Source organism: Rhinolophus sinicus, linkage group LG01, assembly GCF_036562045.2.
Source record: "Rhinolophus sinicus isolate RSC01 linkage group LG01, ASM3656204v1, whole genome shotgun sequence".
In the NCBI taxonomy this organism is placed as follows: Eukaryota; Metazoa; Chordata; class Mammalia; order Chiroptera; family Rhinolophidae; genus Rhinolophus; species Rhinolophus sinicus.
This window is the reverse complement of record NC_133751.1, coordinates 164,880,554-164,900,220: the sequence shown is the minus strand read 5'-3', so window position 1 is coordinate 164,900,220 and position 19,667 is coordinate 164,880,554. Positions and strand designations below refer to the sequence as shown.

The 19,667-nt window shown below is 33.3% G+C and overlaps 2 protein-coding genes across 7 annotated transcripts in view; one reads left to right on the top strand and one right to left on the bottom strand.

Annotated features, from left to right (window-relative positions):
* Positions 1 to 12,533, top strand: part of CERKL (CERK like autophagy regulator) — a 109,744-nt gene extending 97,211 nt beyond the window's left edge. For all 3 annotated transcript variants that reach the window (XM_074338819.1, XM_074338823.1, XM_074338817.1), the window contains 8 exons: positions 1,282 to 1,356; positions 2,144 to 2,321; positions 2,401 to 2,460; positions 3,055 to 3,080; positions 3,176 to 3,284; positions 5,279 to 5,375; positions 10,816 to 10,994; positions 11,954 to 12,533. In XM_074338819.1, coding sequence (XP_074194920.1) covers positions 1,282 to 1,356; positions 2,144 to 2,321; positions 2,401 to 2,460; positions 3,055 to 3,080; positions 3,176 to 3,284; positions 5,279 to 5,375; positions 10,816 to 10,994; positions 11,954 to 12,035 — 806 coding nt within the window. In that variant the 3' untranslated portion in view covers positions 12,036 to 12,533. The remainder of the gene's footprint in view (positions 1 to 1,281; positions 1,357 to 2,143; positions 2,322 to 2,400; positions 2,461 to 3,054; positions 3,081 to 3,175; positions 3,285 to 5,278; positions 5,376 to 10,815; positions 10,995 to 11,953) is intronic.
* Positions 12,215 to 19,667, bottom strand: part of ITGA4 (integrin subunit alpha 4) — a 142,895-nt gene continuing 135,442 nt past the window's right edge. For all 4 annotated transcript variants that reach the window (XM_074338800.1, XM_019752831.2, XM_019752833.2 and 1 more), the window contains 5 exons: positions 19,403 to 19,528; positions 18,559 to 18,678; positions 16,060 to 16,158; positions 15,562 to 15,681; positions 12,215 to 14,917 (listed from right to left, as the gene is read on the bottom strand). In XM_074338800.1, the coding sequence (XP_074194901.1) occupies positions 14,816 to 14,917; positions 15,562 to 15,681; positions 16,060 to 16,158; positions 18,559 to 18,678; positions 19,403 to 19,528 (567 nt within the window). In that variant the 3' untranslated portion in view covers positions 12,215 to 14,815. The remainder of the gene's footprint in view (positions 14,918 to 15,561; positions 15,682 to 16,059; positions 16,159 to 18,558; positions 18,679 to 19,402; positions 19,529 to 19,667) is intronic.

Below are 19,667 nucleotides of genomic sequence, written 5' to 3'. Positions count from 1 at the left end.
TGACTTGCCATTTGGTAAATCAATTGGAACCAGTTTACCAGTTGGTTGAGGTGGATTTTTCTTTGCATTGGTATTATTAGAGATCTGGAAATCATTAACGTTTAGATATATACGTCGCTAATGATGATGATGATTTTTACAACAGTCTTGGTTGATAATGTCTGACTTGCCTCGGCTTCTCCAGGTGAGCATACCAAGCGTGCATCAGTTCAGAGTGACACACATTGAGGAGATTAACATTTGGCCGCACAGGAATGTTCCTGATGAACAAGCCCAGGGGACTAGCCTTTGCCTTGATAGCTGGAGGACACAGCACATCCTTGTTTTCACAGCCCTCAGCTCTTACTGCGTTTCTTTCTCATATTCTTTAATTCAAGAAAAATTATAGCTTCTTAATTTTAAATTCTATTTACCTCCTGGGAATGGCAGAGGCTAGCTAATATTTTCCCCTTTGGAAGCAGGCCTTTACCGCAAGCTCTCAGAGACAAAAATGAGTTCTTTATTTCTGTAGATGGGAAAAATTTATGTGGCTGTTAAATTATTTTAATGATTACAAAAATCAGAAATCTATAGTATCTCAATAAGGTTTTCATACATGGCAAAAACCTAGAATTAAATATTTTCTTTATCTAGGATGCTATTTGTCAGACAATAGAGAGGAATACCCATTTGGATGAGAGCCTATCTCTTAAGAGTTATTAAATGTCTTTTGTACTTTGTAGTGATTTTGTATTTTTTCTCAGTTATTTGGATTTTATTATTAATGCATGTATTTATCTCTGCCTTCCAGAGACACCCTTCTGCTGTTGCTGCTTGTTTGCTATAGAAGTTGGAAGCCCATTTCTAAAAGTTGGATGGAATAGAATTTGCCATAGCTAGTATTTTTTTGGTAGAAAATAGAAATTCATGATGGAAAAAGCTGTGAACAAGGAGATACTTTTATAAACTATTTTAAAAAATTTTTAAGTTGTTTAAAGATTAAACAATTCAGTAACCATTTTATGTACATCTAAGCTGCGAATGAAAAGTTATAAATGTCCTTTAATTTTTTCATCTGAACATTACACACTGACACCTGTATAAAGTAGAGCAAATGGTTAATTTAAAACATATACTAGTGGGGGTGGCCTGTTAGCTCATTTGGTTAGAGAGTGGTGCTAATAACACCAAGGTTGCTGGTTCGATCTCCACGTGGGCTACTGTGAGCTGCACCCTCTTTACAAAAAACACAAAAAAACTTGTACTACATTAATTGTACATATTTTACAATTGATTTGGCAGGCTCTACCAATGTACTAGCACATTCTCTTCATGGAATCCCTCACGTGGTAACTGCAACTTTGCACATTATACTGGGTAAGAATTCTTTCAAAGAAGTTCTCGTGTTGTAAGGAAGTTTTTATATTTATATAAGGCTACTTTATTTCTGTCAGACTTGCCTGAGAAAAGACAGATTCTTTGTCTCTCAAAGCAGAGAAATGTTTGACTAAAACCCAAAAGTCAGGCAACGCTTAACTATTTGGACTGCTAATCTTTGCAGAACACAGGTGCTCTAAAGAGCAGTAAATGAAGTTTTGCTATAATCTTGACAGAAAAAAAATGTATTGTAATGTTTAAGATCACAATTTTATAACCAGATTAAGAAAATCCATGCATACTACTTAAGTATATCAGATACTATTGTTTGATTGTACCATGATTCTAGGGATAGGATTATATTATTAAAAGAGAAAAAAAGCACAAGATAACATTTTTTCACCCAGTGTACATCCATTAGATCTTTTATTATCCCTATTGAGGGAAAGCATATAAACTCAGATAAATGAAATGTAAAATGGTTAAATCTGAGTTTGCTTTGCACATGTAATTCAACTTCACTTCTTTAACCATGCTTTATATGAAACAGCAGTAAGCTGCAAAATTTACTGCTTTGTGCTTTTCCCCCTAGTACCTGAAAAACTTACAAATGGCTATTTGAGTAGTTGTAGGTAAAGAGAGATGAAGGCAAAGCAAGGATATTCATTATGATATAAAGTAGCTTGAGATCTTCTTCTAAAAGTAAATAAGTATGCTCTTTTCTGTTTGCCATTTCGACAACTGGCCTGACTGCACTCACTGACTAACATTCAATATAATATTCAAGGGCATCTACAACCAGTCGATGTCTGCACCTTCAGCGCCACTGGCAAGCTTCTTCGCTTTGGGTTCTCAGCCATGTTTGGCTTTGGTGGAAGAACTTTGGCTCTGGCAGAAAAACATCGATGGATGTCCCCTAACCAACGGAGGGATTTTGCTGTAATTAAGGCACTAGCACAACTTAAGTGAGTCTTTTTATTCTTAAACCAAAAATTGCATATCCCAAGTCGGCGACTCTTAATAACAAATTTCATTATATTTTAGGCCAGAGGACTGTGAAATATCATTTTTACCATTTAACAGTTCTCAAGATTTACAACAAAGGTAGGTGAAAAGCTCAAAGTAATATGTACATCAGTATCTTTCTTTAAAGCCTAAAAGAGTTTAATATAAACAATTTATTGGGATGGGATCTTTGGTTGTTTTTCTAACATACTAATGAAGAATATAGAATCATGGGGTCTTACAGATTCTATTAGGCCATGTAGTTTGGTTTCTGTCTTCAGAAATAACCTTTAATTCCATCCTTCCATCCATCCAACAGCTGTTTATTGAGTGCCTGCTATATGCAGGCACTTTGGATACAGCAAGGAACCAAAAAAAGCAAACAAAACCCTTAGTTTCTGCCCTCATAAGAGTGACAGTCTAGTGTAGAATACAAATATTAATCAAAGTGACACAAAGGAAGTACTTTAGTCTTAAAAAAATGAAAAGCAGTTTTTACTGACGATGCTAATTTTAAATGAATTAATACAACATAATGTAGTAAAGGATTGTTCACATATTTTTACTTTCTGTCTAATTTAAGCAAATAGTTAACATATGTAATATTGGAGTCTATAATTTCCTCAAACTTAATGGATGATGTTTTTGTGTGATTTTTTTTCTTGTTTATTTATTTTGTTTTGTTCCTTTTAGGAGGGCACGGGGATCTCCCAAATCTGGTGAGTCTAAAAGTACCTCCTTGAGAACTGAGCCAGATTCGATTGACATTTTGCTCTGGTCAAGTAAAGTAACCGATCGCTTCCATTACCTTTAGACTGTAATGATCGGTGGCAAATGATCCAGGGTCAATTCCTGAATGTCAGCATTATGGCAATTCCTTGCCTGTGTTCAGTGGCACCTAGAGGTTTGGCACCTAATACCAGGTTAGTAGCATTTTTATTGAATCATTGATACTTTTCTGTGAATCATAATTTTCTTACAAAATACTCTCCCTAACTCTTGGCTAGCCTAGAATATTATGAAGAGGTTTTTCTCTCCTTGACTATGAAATAGAGATTTTAAGGGATTTAAGGGATCAGAGTAGGTTCACAACTGTTAAACTGGAAAAATTATCAGACAATCACTCTGATTTTTTAATATCACAGGCTAAAATAACATTTCTTGGGTTTTATTGACATGATTTTATTATGTTATTTTATGTCTACTTTGCTTACTTTATTTATGTTTATTTACCAGTTGAGAACATTGTATTTAATTCTGGTATTTCTTATGACTGTCTCTACTTTCCAATTTTAGTACAGACATAAATATTCTTAGCATGAAAAGCATGCATGTGTGTATATTCGATACCTTGAATCAAAGGGAACATTTCAGTTATACTTAGTGTGAGTAGTGGTGCATATGAATCTACTGCCCACATTTTCTGTAAAATATCATAAGGTATTTTATATACTGTTTTGTGGAATAAAGTATATTCCATTTCTTGCATATTGTTTTCAAGTGCATGTCCATTATTAGTCTGAAAATATTTCTCTCCTATTCTGTAGAGCATAGAAGGAAGGACCATGAATTTTGTGTACTATAGTCAAATCTAGATTTTCCCTGGAGGTGGAATTAAAAAATGACTTATGTACTTTGGCAATTTATAACATTATTTTAATGATTAGTTTCAACTTTCCTGCAAAATATTTAACTAGAATGATTAACATCTAGCAAAAGGGATTGGTCTTAAGTTTTTTTCCTTGGCAATTGACATGTAGGTAATAAAAAGGGAAATATCTGAAGTTAGAGAAGAAAAAGATAGTTATATTTATGCCAGGCACATATGGTGTGTTCTGATTAATAGTAAGTATTGAAAAGTTGAATATAAAATGCTTTTCATGTTTATGAATAAAAATTAAGCAATTGAGAAAAATAAAGGCTGCACAAAACACTGCTCTGAACATTTTGGTGCTGTTTATTTTCAGTTGGGAAGAGATGGCATGATAAGTCAAAGGAGCGTGGGACCCTGAGAATTAAGAGCTCTGGTTCCAGTCATTATTTTTCTCTGTGTGCCTTTGAACAAATCACTTAAACTTGGGGACTTCTTTTTCTGCTACATAAACTGAGTAAATGATAAATAATCTTCAAGGTCCTTTACAACTCTAACTTGAACTTCTGTAAGATTTAAAGAGCTCTTTTTAAAAATTTTGATGTTATTTTTGGAATTAACTTTATATTTGCACTGAAATTGAGCTAGAAGTCATGTGCATGTATTTCAGCAAACTGCCTTGTAAAGCTTGATACATTTGTGAGTGGCTTTTTGGACACTAAACCGCACAGTAAATTTTCAGTCTCTATATTGAACAGTTATGCAAGATTAAAATGCTTGGTCATTTAACTGAACATGTGTGGCAGCAGTTGTTCGTTTCATGTCATCCATCCCAGGGCCACTTTGATTTAGTGTCCTGTGGCCCTTAGACCTGACTATAAATAAATATTTAAATCCACTTGAGACTTTAGAATGTGTTGAACTATTTGTTTTACGGCTTATTAACTATTAACTATATTAACTGTTTTATAACACATCTTTTTTAACAAAACATGTGGTTTGACATTTAGAATCTTTAAGTAAATGCATTGGATTTTAAATTATGTCGCTATATGGATAGGATGTATAATGGATCATTTTATAAAAAGCCCTTAACATAAGAGCTTGCTGAGAAGGAAGCCAGTTGTTTAGTAAAACCAATTTGAAAGGCTATGTCATTTAAAAATAAAACAACAAGATACGATTTAAGAATTTTAAATAAATGTAATATGATTTATCTATCTTGCCTAAAACTTCTAGTAAGCATATTTGTTAGAAGGATTGATACAGAATCATTTCTGATGTAATGTCTTAAACTTAATGTCAAATACAAATATTTAATTTCAGATTAAATAATGGAAGTATGGCTCTTATAATTGCACGAAACACTTCTCGACCAGAATTTATAAAACACCTGAAAAGATATGCCAGTGTTAAAAATCAGGTATAGTAAATTATTTTCATTACTTATGTGCAAAGCTATTAATCATGGGCAGAAATATGCTGCAAGAGTTGACATCAAGTCCTGCTTCATAAAAAGCCTTTATTTTCTTCTTAGTACATTAATATTTATTTTTTTCAATCTGTGCTTCCTCCAAATTTTCAAAATCATCCACCAATACTAATATAGATTCGCCTTTTGTGAGCTATGGGTTGGTGGTTATATACATTTATTTTGTTTGTTTGTGAAATAGAAAATTTAGAGTTATATTGACATATTAAATAAATTAAGGATAAAATGACGTACTCGGGCTGTTCTTCAATGAAAAAGTAGTGAAATCTGAGATTTTTAGCCTTCTTAGTTTTATGGTAGCAGACTTTCTCTAAAGTTAGGACCTTTAGAATTACCTGCTATTTATTTACAGACTTGTCTATCTTCATTGATTGAAATAGAGTCACAGATAAATATTTAAAAATATATCACTTGTATGCAGATAATTATTTTTTATTCAAAACTGAAATGTGTGGTGATGTTTGTGGGTATAGGAAGACAGACAGACAAATATACATAGATGATCGATAGACAGAAAAAATATTTCCACTGAAGGGAGTTGTTTTAAAGAGAAGCAGTAACTATGTATCACAAGCCAAATTCTTTTGGCAGATATGTTGACTCAATTATTAGGAAACTTATCCTGTAAATAAGTGAATTTCTGAAATTGTGAGTCTTGAAGTACATAGGCATGGTTGTGAAACCCTGAACTCTCACACCTTCTTAAAAGTATAAAATTGTGCCTGGATGTTGTTGGGAGAGAGCACATGGGAGGAGGAGGAGAGTAAATCCAGGCAATGACCAGCAGCTGACTCTTGCTTACATACATAGCCATTACATGGCTCCCAGTTTTGCGTCTTTATAATTTTAAACTTTCTTTGGCAGCCTTCGTGAAGTTTCAGTTCTCTTCTGACTACACTATTTGAGCAACGTGTATTGAGCAACCAACTGAAATATTTAGGAAATTATACCACAAAAATTAGATATAGTCCCACTCTACTTAAATATAAATCTCTAAGGAGCAAAGTAGACAAAAGCAAATATAAAGTAGGTTGTGAACCCAAGTAATAACTTTATGTATGCATGTTTTGAGAAAGACTGTGACTTATTGATATTTTTAAAGGTATTGTATGATTGTATGCTTTTTCAAATATTACTAAACTTCTAAAGATTAAAACCAATTTAATTATTTTTGTTAATCCAAAACATGTTCAATGTTTTTTTTTTTAGTCAGAAAAATAGAAACAGGTAAACAATATAAAAAGCCCTCAAAATTCCATATTTCAGAGATAATCCTTATTGTTATTTGGTATAAATTTTTTCTAATTATATTCTATTAAATAATTGAGAATGTAAATTAATATTAACCTTAATGTACGTACCTCATAAGCTCTATATTTATTTTAGGGAGGCATCGCCTTCTCTGAAGTTATTTATAGAAGTTCTCGTTTGGAATTGCCTAAGGGGCAAGTTCCCAAGACAAATTTTTGTAGACATCCTTTTTTTCAATATGAATTTAAAAGTATCAGATGCTTACTGTACAATGAAGACAAAGACATAGTGAATGTAATTCTTTATCTTTAGGAAAATAATTGTTTTTAAAAATGAGATCATGTTATGCAAGATATAATCTGTTTTTCCCATGTACTCTACCAGTCATGTCGTGCTTTTGATGCAAGAAACCATTGTGTGTGTGTGTGTGTGTGTGTGTGTGTGTGTGTGTGTGGTGTGGCCCTGTAGGCTTAACTTTGATTGACTCAACTCTTTCCAAAAATTAAAGTCCATGCTACTGCTCTGTAATTTTTTGTGAAGAAATTCTAAAATGTTTTGCATAATGGTGTATATTAAGAATAATTAGATTGATTTCCACGGTGACTACTTTCAAGGAGAGTTAAATTGATACATTATTTGTTAAAAAATTATAGATACATATGTATGTGTGTGTGTGATCACTTTCCTTCATGGTGACATTTTCAAAACTAAATTCATATAAATTATGTAATATTATAAAGATCAGGTAAATGTAAGATTATATAATCTATTGTCGAAACAGTAGTTCTGGACTCCAGGAAGGAAAATGTGGCACTTCAGCCTAAGGAGAGCAGTAATCTAGGTCTCTGAACCATCTTTATCAGGTTGAACTGAATGTTCATATATATTAACTTTAGGACGTATTGAAAACTATAATTTGTGGCGTGACTCGTCTTGCCTTCTCCATCTCTGTATAAAATAGATAGAAAGTAAAAATTACCCTTCAAGTCCTCTCAACTTCATTCTATATCTGGCCTCCATTTTCACTTTCCATACATTTCCACATTCACTTTGACCATTATTTTTGGTATGGAGTTTAAAACCCTTAAATGTGTTTCCCCAGCGACTTGTTTGCAGTCCTCTTGTCATCTCTTGACACCTTCTCCTGGGTAATCTCATGGCCCCCTTTTGTTTGAACGACTATGAGTGTTGCACACTTCCAAGAGTCTACCTTCTCTTCTGACTTGCAGGACCACTATGTCTTCCTGTGTGCTGAGAAAGTTGTACAACTCACAGGCATCTTAAGTCCAGCATGTTCACAGCTGACCTTAACCATCGTTTTCCCTAGAGGTGCTTCTTCCCTGTTTCCCTACACAGGTCAATGGCACCACTGTACTCATCCTGGAGTTACTCTGGATTCTTCTCTCTTCCTCATTCCTCACAGCCTGTCCACCAAGCAGTTCTATTGGTTCTCCTCTTAAATGTTTCTGAAATTTCTCCCTCACCTTAATTCAAATCTAGTTCCTTCTCACTTATAATAGCTTTCTTCTGGTCTTCCTTTTCTCTGGTGTTATCCTCTATACTTCCTTCTAAAGAGATTTTTTTCTAAAACATCCATCTGATTTCTCAGTTCTTCAATGTCTTTCTCATTGTCATCAAGATAATATCTAATTTCCATGGCCCTTTGCATTCTGGCCCTTATTTGTTGCAACCTTACCTCTTGCCCTCCTCTGTCAGATTTCCTGTGTTTTTGTCATTGTATTAGTTCTCTAGAGCTGCCATAAATATTACAGACTGGGTAGCTTAAACACAGAAATCTATTTTTTTCACAATTCCAAATTCTAAAAGTCCAAGAAGGTGTATAAGTAAGGTGTGGTTTCTCCTGAGGCTTCTCTTCTTGGCTTGTTGATGGCTGCCTTCTGGCTGTGTCCTCCTATGGTATTTCCTGTGTGTGTGCACATCCCTGTATCTCTGTGTGCCTCAGGTTCCTCCTCTTATAAGGACATCAGTCATATTGATTTAGGGCCTACCCTAAAGACCTCATTTTAACTTAATCACCTCTTTAAAGACTATCTGCAAATATAGTTAGATTCTGAGGTACTGGGGGTTAGGACTTCAACATTTTAATTTTTAGGGGGACACAATTCAGCCTATAACATTCTATGTCTATCTAAAAAAAATAAGAACAAGCATTTATATATTCTGCAAAATATGTGCCAAAATAGCAGTATTGCAATCAATATCACAATATGCTAAATTTTTGTAGTTGCTTGACTATCACATAGTTCGGGACTTTTTACAGCTGTTGTTTCTTCTCTCCAGAACTTCTTCCCTTCTACTCTGGGCCACACTCACCTGATATCCTGAGCCTCTTTGACTCTTCGCCTCTTCTCAATTATTTCATTTAACTCTGTGTATACACCGTCATGGCACTTACATGTATCACAGTTGTAACTGTTTACTTCTCTTCCTCATCTCCCAAATATATCCTCACACATTATATTAAGCTCTTGACTCCCTGAAGTATCATCTAACAATATCTATGGCTTCATAGGTAATAAATTTGCATGGATGGATGGAGTTTCATTTTGTGATGTAAACACATGAAAACTGATGATTTAAGATAATAGACTTAGTGATGGTGGCCATCAATTGTTGACGTTCTTTGGCATTCTTCCTGTGTGTATCTGTTGTCACATGGCTCTCCTCTCTTATAAGGACACCAGTCATATTGGATTAGGGCCCACCTGAATGACCTCATCCTAACTTGATTACATCTGCAAAGACCCTATTTCCAAAGGTGACATTCATAGGTACTAGGAGTTAGGACTTCTAGATGTCTTTATGGGGGACACAATTTAACTGATAGTAGCCAGGTATCAATAACTCATTTAAAACTCATTATTTTTACAATGGATGATTATGTGTACAAGTGAATAATTATGTAGAAGTTTTTACAAGTACACAATATGGAAGATGTCTCCAAGGCTTTGAACCTAAGATGGGAAGTCTAATGTAGGCACTGTTAATCATTTTCACGGAGAACTGCTTAGGGCCCTCTAATCAGAACAGCTAATTCCACCATATAACCCTAGTATAATCCACTGTGTAACCCAGTGTATTATACAATATAAACTGTAAAATCTGTTGGACCTTGTTTTCTACATATATAAAATAAGGAGGTTAGGGCAAATATTAGTTTTCTGTCACCTTTTAAAATTCTGTGCTTCATTGAGGTTTATATGTGGAAGGGGAAAAACATGTTGATAATACAAACGGTGCAAAAAAATGTATACACATTTTACGAAAGGAAAAAACTGTATTAAAATTGTAAAATTCAATATATACCGATAACAAAAAATGAATACAAGTCATGTATATACATTTTTTTGGTACCCCCAGTATATTAGGAATAAACCTAATGTCATTTATCTGAAAACTGAAATACAAGTAAATAGTTGCTGTGCATTACCACTAAAAAGTTATTTGGCTGTCTTAGTTATTTCAGAAAATGTATAGTATTTTTCCACTGTAGTTTCCTCATGCAAACAAGAAACATTGAAATCTGAAGGTTGCTTTGCACCATTCTAGAGTAGTCAGTAAGCAAACGCAATTATCTTGCAACTTGTGTCCATCTTTAAAGTGGGGATGAGGCGGGCGAACACCAATGAAAATCACATTTGGTTGACTTTTTTTACCTTCATAAATTTAGACCTAGGTTCCTCCTAATTAAATTCCAAGTGTGAACCTTAAACATTAGAGTTTGCTTTACATCAGCTAAACTAGTTGACAAGTCACTAACCAAGTCAGTGGATTATAGAAATCTGCTATATCAATAGACCAGCACCAAAGATGGTCTTTAAGTGGAAATCCAACAATATCGTTATTGTATATAATTTCATAGACATTTACTATTTGTTGTAAAACAAGTTTCCTAGCTCTAAATGAGCTAGGAAAGCTTCAGAAAAGGAGTTCCTTATTTCAGAGAAACTGGGGATCCCTGGTTATAATTAAAGTTTCAAAGCTATAAAAACATCAGCATGCATATTGATACTTAAGAGAGCACAGTGAACTTCTCTAATTTGCGTTAGAACTTAGGGATAAAGGACAGACCATGATTATTTGTATTTGTTTTATTTAGTTCAATTTTCCATTTGTTGAGACTTATACTGTTGAAGAAGTAAAAGTTTACCCAAGGAATAAAACCGGTGGACGCCATCCAGAGGAAGAGGATCAACCGCATGAAACTGTTTCAGAAGAGAGTTTCCCTTGGAATGTAGATGGTGATTTAATGGAAGCTGCATCAGAGGTCCATGTTAAGTAAGTCTAAGTATTTCACTGCCTGATATGTCCACCAGTTGACACAAAACTAATAGTATAATGGAAGCCGCCTTCTTGTAACTATCAAATGCAGGCAATTGAGATATATATAGATAGATAGATAGATAGATAGATAGATAGATAGATAGATAGATAGATAGATAGATAGATAGATAAGATAGAGAGAGAGAGAGAGAGAGAGAGAGAGAGATGTATATATATCTCAATTGCCTGCATTTGATAGTTACAAGAAGGCGGCTTCCATTATATATATATATACCAAATATACATATGTTATATATACATATATGTTAGTAAATCAGGGAAGGATAAAAAGACAGTTTCAATAAAGTATGACTTTACATTATTCATCAATTGTTATGGAGAGTCAAAGCATTTTCTTTGGTTATGAGTCTGTACACTGGCATTCTGAATTTTAGATAATGCATGTCTTCAGTTTCCATTTTGATTTTTAAAAAATTGATCAAAATCTTATAAAGCCATCTGAGTAGCAGATTGTTACAATTTAATCCCTCAGTCTTTTAAAATTTCCTTTCCCCATAATTAATACTGTAATACTTGGTGTTTAGCAGTTCACTTTTATCAAGTCTTTCCAAAGCATTCAACTTACTTTACATAGGAACAATTTTACATATTATTTAAGTAACAAGAGCAACTGGTATAAACAGGTTTAGAAACATGCAAAATCATCCTTGGTAAGCTTTATGACTCCATGGGCAGAAGTGTGCAGGGACACCCTGGATGGCCCACTAGATGTAAGCTTTCTGTAGGCACAATTGGCTGGGTTTTACAGAAGCAATGGAGAGCATTAGTCAATCAAGGAAGTCAGTTAAGGCTGTATAGTAATTTCTGGTGTTAATTTATCAGACCCCCAAACCCTCAGTAACAGAATGATAGGTTGATGAAATAATCAATTATACCTATTTTATTATTTACAGATTGCACCCGAGACTTATCAGTCTTTATGGAGGAAGCTTGGAAGAAATGAATGATTCCAAAGTAACATGTAATTGTTTATAACAAATGTAAAAACTAGAATATTAATATGAAGGAATATGGTCATGCTTTGGTCACAGATATCCCAGCAGGAAAAATAGTCTTATTTTTTAAAGAAAAAATGACTATTTTGGGTGGTGTTGGAAATTAGCTTCTAGGGCTTTAAAAACACCAAGATATGAAATATACCAAAAATGTGTAAATTCTGGTTTTTGGAAAGTATTTATTGGAACTGAAAGCAAACATTTCATATACTTAAACATCATGATATATCTGTCTTTAACCTAGATAATTCCAAAGTGAAATAATTTGGATTCTTTCACTTTTCAGGATTCGCGCCCATCAATTTTGATGTTAAGTCTCCTAGGCCTGGTACAAACAGACCTCAGAGTTCACAGAAGAATGATTGTCCTAATGTGGTACCTAATCCAGTGAGGTTGAATTTCAAGATTCTATAATTTCAAAATTATACAGCTAGTTAATGATATAACCAGAAATAGAACTATTTTTTTTTTTTTTTTTCACAATCTCTCTATACCTAGACCACTTGCCCAGCTCCTCTTTCAAAAAGTTGTTATGGTACCAGTTTTGTGAATATCCTCTGAAAGTTGAAAATTCAGTTGATTTTCTTAAAGTAGTAGGGTTTTAAAATTAATGATACAGGTAATATTAAAGTTTACAACAAATTTTATTTTAAACTATGCAAAATATCTAACTGGGTGGAATCTGGTCCATTAGAGAGCTGTGGTGGGCCTCTTGCTCCTGAAAACCATGTCATCTGGCAAGATAGCACAGTTGTTTTCAATGCATCCAGTAACATCTGAAATGCTGTCATTTGTGAGTAGGAAAGAACCAAATTTAAATTTCCTCAGGGATCATCCTTAGAAAGCAATTCTAAATTTGGGTTTGATTTTGCGCCAATGATTGTGTAGACATTCTCCTGAACTACTTCGCTTTTTATAATGAAAAAACAAAAATAGCTTCTGCTCAAGAAAATGTGTACTTGAAAGTATATAATTTCTGTTGGCACAAATGGAGTTCCAGAGGTTTCCTGCTCATTGTGATTGGGTTTCACTGCTCAAATGCCTTCACAAATCTCTCTGCATTCCTTCCTTTCCAGCCACAAATCACAGACTGCAGGCTCGTGAATGGATAATTTACAGGGATTAAGCAGTCTGAGGAAGACAGCTGTTGGCAGGGACTTCATGTAAAGTAATATTGTCCATAATAGTTAAAGACTGCCCTCTAATTTATCTATTTGATCACTTCCTATAACAGATTTTCAAAATTTGGCCACAATCTTTGACATATATAAATACAGATTTAGCACAGTTCAGATGAAATTATATTCTACAATCAGCATGTAGCTCATATGCATGAATAAATATTACAGAAAGATCGTATTTGTAAATGTAAAGGCATTTAAAGAAATTATTTAAATCTGGAAACTACTTCATTATAAAAAACTTCTAAAATAACATCATCAAAAACGTAAACTATTTCACTTATCACTAAAACATATAGAAATTTTGATGGTACATTTATAGTCACTGGATACAAGCTAAACCTGTAGTTTTCAATTTACAGTTAAATTTTGTTCTTGCATTTCCATACAAAGAGAATGTTCTTATAGACCTGATGAAACATATTTAATATTTACATTTGAATAGAAAACAATAACATTCAAACAAGTATTTGTCTATTGCTTAATTTGAAAGTATTTTACAGTGTTTCAAATTTGTATGAAATATTGCCCCCTAATCATTGTCTTTGTAGAGCTTTGATTTTTAAAGACTATCAGAGAGGTACAGTTTTCATATTTTATGTATATCAGAGTATTTATACTTCAATTATCATATAGAGTGCAATATTCACAATCTGTTTCAGAATATAAGTTAAACTTCTTAAGCACTGTTGTTTTTAAAAATGAAAAATTTGACTAATGATGGATCCTAGATACCCTTTTTAAAAATGAAAAATTTGACTAATGATGGATCCTAGATACCCTTGATAAAATTGTGTTATAGGAGGACTATAGAAACAAATATTCCTTTAAAAAGTTATGTATATATACAGAAAGAAGAAATCCATAGCTGTATAAACAATAATTACCCAGAAGTCAGCCCATGAAGCTCAAACCAGTGTATAAGTTCAGTCTGAAGTTTTTTCTTCAGTCCTATAATATTCATAGACCACTGAATAAGTGGTTGTTGATCAAAAGCCCATAGGAAGTATATTACAAGTAAAGGTCTTACAAAGGTAAAATATGCTTTAAAGTGACAATAGCCCTGTTAATTCACTAGGAGATTTGGAAACAGTTGTTTGAGAAATTTTGCTAAATACTTTTAAAGAACATATTTCAAACAAGTCTCAAAGATCTATTAGAAATGAGTTATTACATATTCAGTGGAATTTATTTTACTGAAGCAAACACATATGGCAAATATTTCCTTTAAAGGAATAATATATCAAGTCCAAAACTTCTCCAATTGAATTGTTTACTTCCTCAATATGATTCAATTCAGATGCACTTGCAGGATATCGAGGGATTACTTATCTTGAATAAACTGAATGCTTTAGTGTTTTTCTATCCATTTAAGAACTGAAAGAATATCTTTGGATATATTAAATGTTACCTTTGCAGTTGTTTTCTCTCAAAGAGGTAATCATTGCTTGGATTTTTCATTTGCATTAAGACATATGTTACAAGGTTCTGAGTAAAAGTACATCATCGTTTCTTGGAAACACGAATTTCTTTATTATACCTGAGTCTGTTATTAGTTCTCTCATTTTGAAAAAACTCTTTAATCATCGTCATCATTGCTTTTACTGTTAACGTAACTCCAACTGTCTCTTCTGTTTTCTTCTTGTAGGATGGATTTGTACTGTCTTTTAAAGAAGCCAGCCTGAAAGTAACATTGCATAATCACTAGTGAGTAGTTATTGTACTCATCAAATCTATACAGTGAGTCCTCACTTAATGTAGATTGTTTCACTTAAAGTCATAGAACCTATGCATAATGAAAACAATTTGACCACAGGCTAATTGATATACAAGAGTTAAATTATTATTTTTTTTTTTTTTAAGAGTTAAATTCTTAACATTATAACGAAACAAAGTTGAATGAAATGATGTTATTCGAGAACCTGCTGTTTGGAAAATATTGGGTTAAAGAGCTTTTATTATTCTTATTACTGCAGGACTTCTCAGTGATACATGCAGATGTTCTCCAAAATTGAAATAATGTGCAGTGTCTCCAAAATGCTTTTTAAAAAATAAGTTATTTTCAACAAATGTTCAAACTATATAACACTAATTTTGAAAGATGTTATCTTTAAAAAAGCACATTTTTCTAGAAGGACTTTGATACTGAAGTTAAGAGAAACACAAGATTAATCCTGTCTATTCACTTAGGAATTTTAAAAGTTAACATTAAAAAATACTGAAATATTTCAGTCTAGTAACTTGGGAGTCACAAAATGGCTTTGAGAAAATCAAGGATGGCATTTTCAGTGGTTGAACATTGGTAATTATTAAAGAAAAGCTTACCTTCCACATAACGTATGAAATCAATAAAAGTAAAATGAGTCCAAGTAACAAGCTACTTGCAATAATTGCTATTGTGAATTGACGTTTCGGTCTTTGATGATGTAGTCCTTCAAACAGAACCTACATAAATTAACCAAAAACAAAGAATCGCCAGTTTAAAAACTTGCTCCTATTTCCTTTGAAGCCCCCTCTATGATCTCCAGTAGTATTTAGAACAACCCACCACGTTGTCTTACCAGTTCCAACACAATCGTAGGAAACCTTGGTAACTATTTAGAAGAAACAGTGGGCTTTAGCCTATTCCTCCAAACCATGGTACCACATTCACCTCCTAAAAGAGCTGTGTCATTCTCTCCTTCCAGTTTTGGAAAATGCCAACTCAGTAAAGTATTTCCAGCCCTCCATGACCTAGTCAAAATCTATTTTCCTGACTAAACATCCTAGCAATATTTTTCCCCCTACAAATCTTAATGTTTCAGTTAAAAAAGGTAATCTTACATGTGCAATATTCTCATCCTTGTTAAGTTCAATAACTTTGGGATTTGGCTCTGGAAAAGCTGTCGCTCTTATTTCAAACTTGAGTGCTGAGGTCTCATCCTGTTTAATAAAAGAAAGAGCATTGTAGCCTGATTCATAGTTTTAGTTCATGAAGACATTAATAGAAATAACTTTTCATGATCCTTACCTACTATCTAGAGGTTTTCACAGTTTATTTTCCCATGTTCACCATTTGTAGTTAATTGCAATGCTTCCTTTGGTTCTAGAGGTACGGTCTTGGTATTAATTTATATGGCATCCTTTTTAAATATTTTTATTAGACACGGCTACTTTGCAGCTAACTTAATTTAAACATTATTTATTAGTTACCAATGTATTTTTCCCTGGATATTGAATTTTTATCTCCAAATAAGACTTTTTTCACCCGATAAACCTTTCTGAAAACTCATTTTGTTTGGGCTTTTTATTTATTTTTTTATCTTTCTCTCAAATGGACAGTCATTTTCTTTTGTTTTAAATTTATTGTGGTGAAATTGGTTAGTAAAATTTTATAGATTTCAAGTGCATATTTCTATAATACATCATCTATACATGGCACTGTGTGTTCACCACCTACAGTCAGTTCTCCTTCCATCACCATAGTGTTGTCATCTTGCTGCTCTAATCAAATACATATAATCTATTTAATATTGTAATGGAAAAATCTGGTACAAATGTTATAGGATTCAAATATAAAATCAGTAGATGAACTCAGCTTTACTATCTAACACAGGGACTTTATAACCCAGAATTCACAGAGGTTGGGAATTTGTGGATGGGCTCCACAGCTAAGGACTTTTTGAAACTGTGCTAAATTGAGATTTTTTTTTTCATATGTGCATTCATTGGGGTAGATGAGAATATATTTTTGGGTCAGATTCTTAAAGAGCTCTGACTTTCAAGAATTAAAACTACTGTGTACAGGTTATTTAACATTTTGGAGAGAACACATAGAATTTTAGGGCTGAAAATAAATTACATACATAGTTTATCTAGAGCAGTGGTTTCCAACAGGATGATTTCATCCCCTAGAGGACAACTAGCAATGTCTGGAGACAATTTTGACTCTCAGGCCTTGGGAGGTGGTGCTACCAGCATCTAGTGGATAAAGGTCAGCAATGATGTCTAACATCCTACAATGTACAGGGCAGCTCCTGACCACAAGGAATGACCTGGTCCAAAACGCCAATAGTGCCCACTGTTGAGAAACCTGGACTTCGAGCATATGAAACGGCAAACTGCAAAAGTTTAAATAACTTGTTGATCCCATGACTTAATTGTTAGCACAACTGTAACTAAAACAGACATCTCTTACTTCCCTGTCTGGTGCATGTTCCTCTTGACCACCATGTGGTAATTTCAAATATTTCTCCAAACAAACATAGCTACCATTTCATTTAGCTTACTAAGTGCCATGCACTATTACAGTCATACCTCGGAGGTCATGTGGGTTTGGCTCCAGACCACCACAATAATGAGAATATTGCAATAAAGCGAGTCACACAAATTTTTTGGTTTCCCAGTGCATATGAAAGTTATGCTTACACTATACTGTAGTCTAGTAAGTGTGTAATAACTATGTTTAAAAGATGTGCATACCTTAATTAAAAAATACTTTATTGCTAAAAAATGCTAACCATCACCCAAGCCTTTTGGAAAAATGGCACCACTAGACTTGCTGGATGCAGTGTTGCCATAAACCTTCAATGTGTAAAATGCAATTATCTGCAAAGCTCAATAAAACAAGGTATGCCTGTACTAAATGCTTTACAAAACTCATTTAATCTAACATACTTGCAAAAGAGATATTACCCATATTTATCAGATAAGGAAACTGAAGAACAGAACTCCAGATAAAACAAATTTATCTCAAAATACTTTCATAAATATGTATAGTCCTTTCTAGGAGGAAGTCCAAGGTGTATTTAATTATTTTTTAATTCAACCTTTCAAAGTTCATTTTCTTAAAAGTGTTTTTGTTATTGTACATTTGTTTTGCTGTTGATAAACTTTGATGTTTAGTTTGATGTTTGATTTAATTTTATGAAAGACCTAGTTTTACTTCTTAGCCTTTACTTTCTGAGCTCAAGTAAGAAAGCATCATTTAAAATGCTTTGGAAACAACTTTAAAACTATGTGAAATGTGAAGGTAGCCAATTTCTTTGATTCAATCCAGGTTCATAAGCAGTTGGACACGTTTTATAAAATAAACTTCTTAATGATTCCATAGTCTATTTTACAGTCTTACTTGTCTATTTAATTATGAAAGCCATGTCATTTAGACAGTGTATTCAGCTGAAATAAAACAGTTTTAGCATTTTACTCCAAATTTTACTCTCATTAGTACCTTCTTAGTTTGTTGTATGCCTCCTTATCTACCGTCCTAGTTCTACAAGACAGTTGAGTTTGCAGATTCTGTAGGAACCTCCGCACAAAGTTGTCATGGGATATGAAACTTACCATTTCTACAATGGATGGCCGGCCTTCCAACTGAATGTGAACACTTGCTTCTTTTCCACTTTCCATTTTCCCCAAATTGCACAAGAAACTTAAACAGTGTGGATCAGCATTTAGGCAGTACTTAAAAAGAATGCAAAAGAGCTACATTAAAATTTCAACATTTTCTTAAAAGATGACTAAAATTTTGCATGGAATGAAAAAATCTGCTCATTTATAAAATTCATCTTGCTAGAAACATGGACTTTAAAGAACTGCTTTCATTAGTGGCATTAAAAAATATCTTAAACAAAACACAAATGTTTGTTTTATAAATTATAACAAAAACCAAGTATTTGAACTGGAGCATGTATTCTCATTCTTCTTATGAATAGAACCGTCTGGGATAGACTTAAAATAAAGACTCCTAATCACTATCTTGCTAAATTAGATGTTCTATGTTCATTGTAAAACTTGGATAATTTGAAGGGTAAGATTGCTTCGTCGTTTTTTTTGGTTTTGTTTTGTTTTTTCCTAAATTGACTAAAATGAAAAAGAGTAAAAATTAATTTCATGACACAAGGCTGTTCTGCTGAAGATAGCATCTTGGTCTCCTAAAGGGTCTGGAACAATGTCTGGTAGACATAAAATGGGCATTTGTTAGATAAATCATGAAACTGTATAGTGTATATTTAATCCTAGGTCTATCTCAAATTCCCAGTCATGCCTGTTCTTCATATGCAAGAATATTACCTGAACTTGTTTCTCTCTTGCTCTCCTCTAGCAACTCAAACCCACTGATTCTTGGCTTTAAGTATTTCACTTCTGTATGTTAGAAAGCACTACAATCTGAGAAACTAAAACTTACCAACAGCCTCTTATCAGTCTTTGACAAGAATTTGAGTATGTCTTTCAGGGTCTCCATTGCACCTTTTTCCTTCTCTGATGAACACTTTCTCTGATAATTTTTAAAATGGCATTCTCCAGTTGTAGTCTATAAACACAGCAAGAATAATTTTATCGTTCAATATGGGAAAGAACAACAAAAGCTACATGGTTTTACCTTTTCTAAAATATATCAAGTACTTGTGAAATTGTTAAAATAATTTTTTACAGATACATTTGGGAGAAAT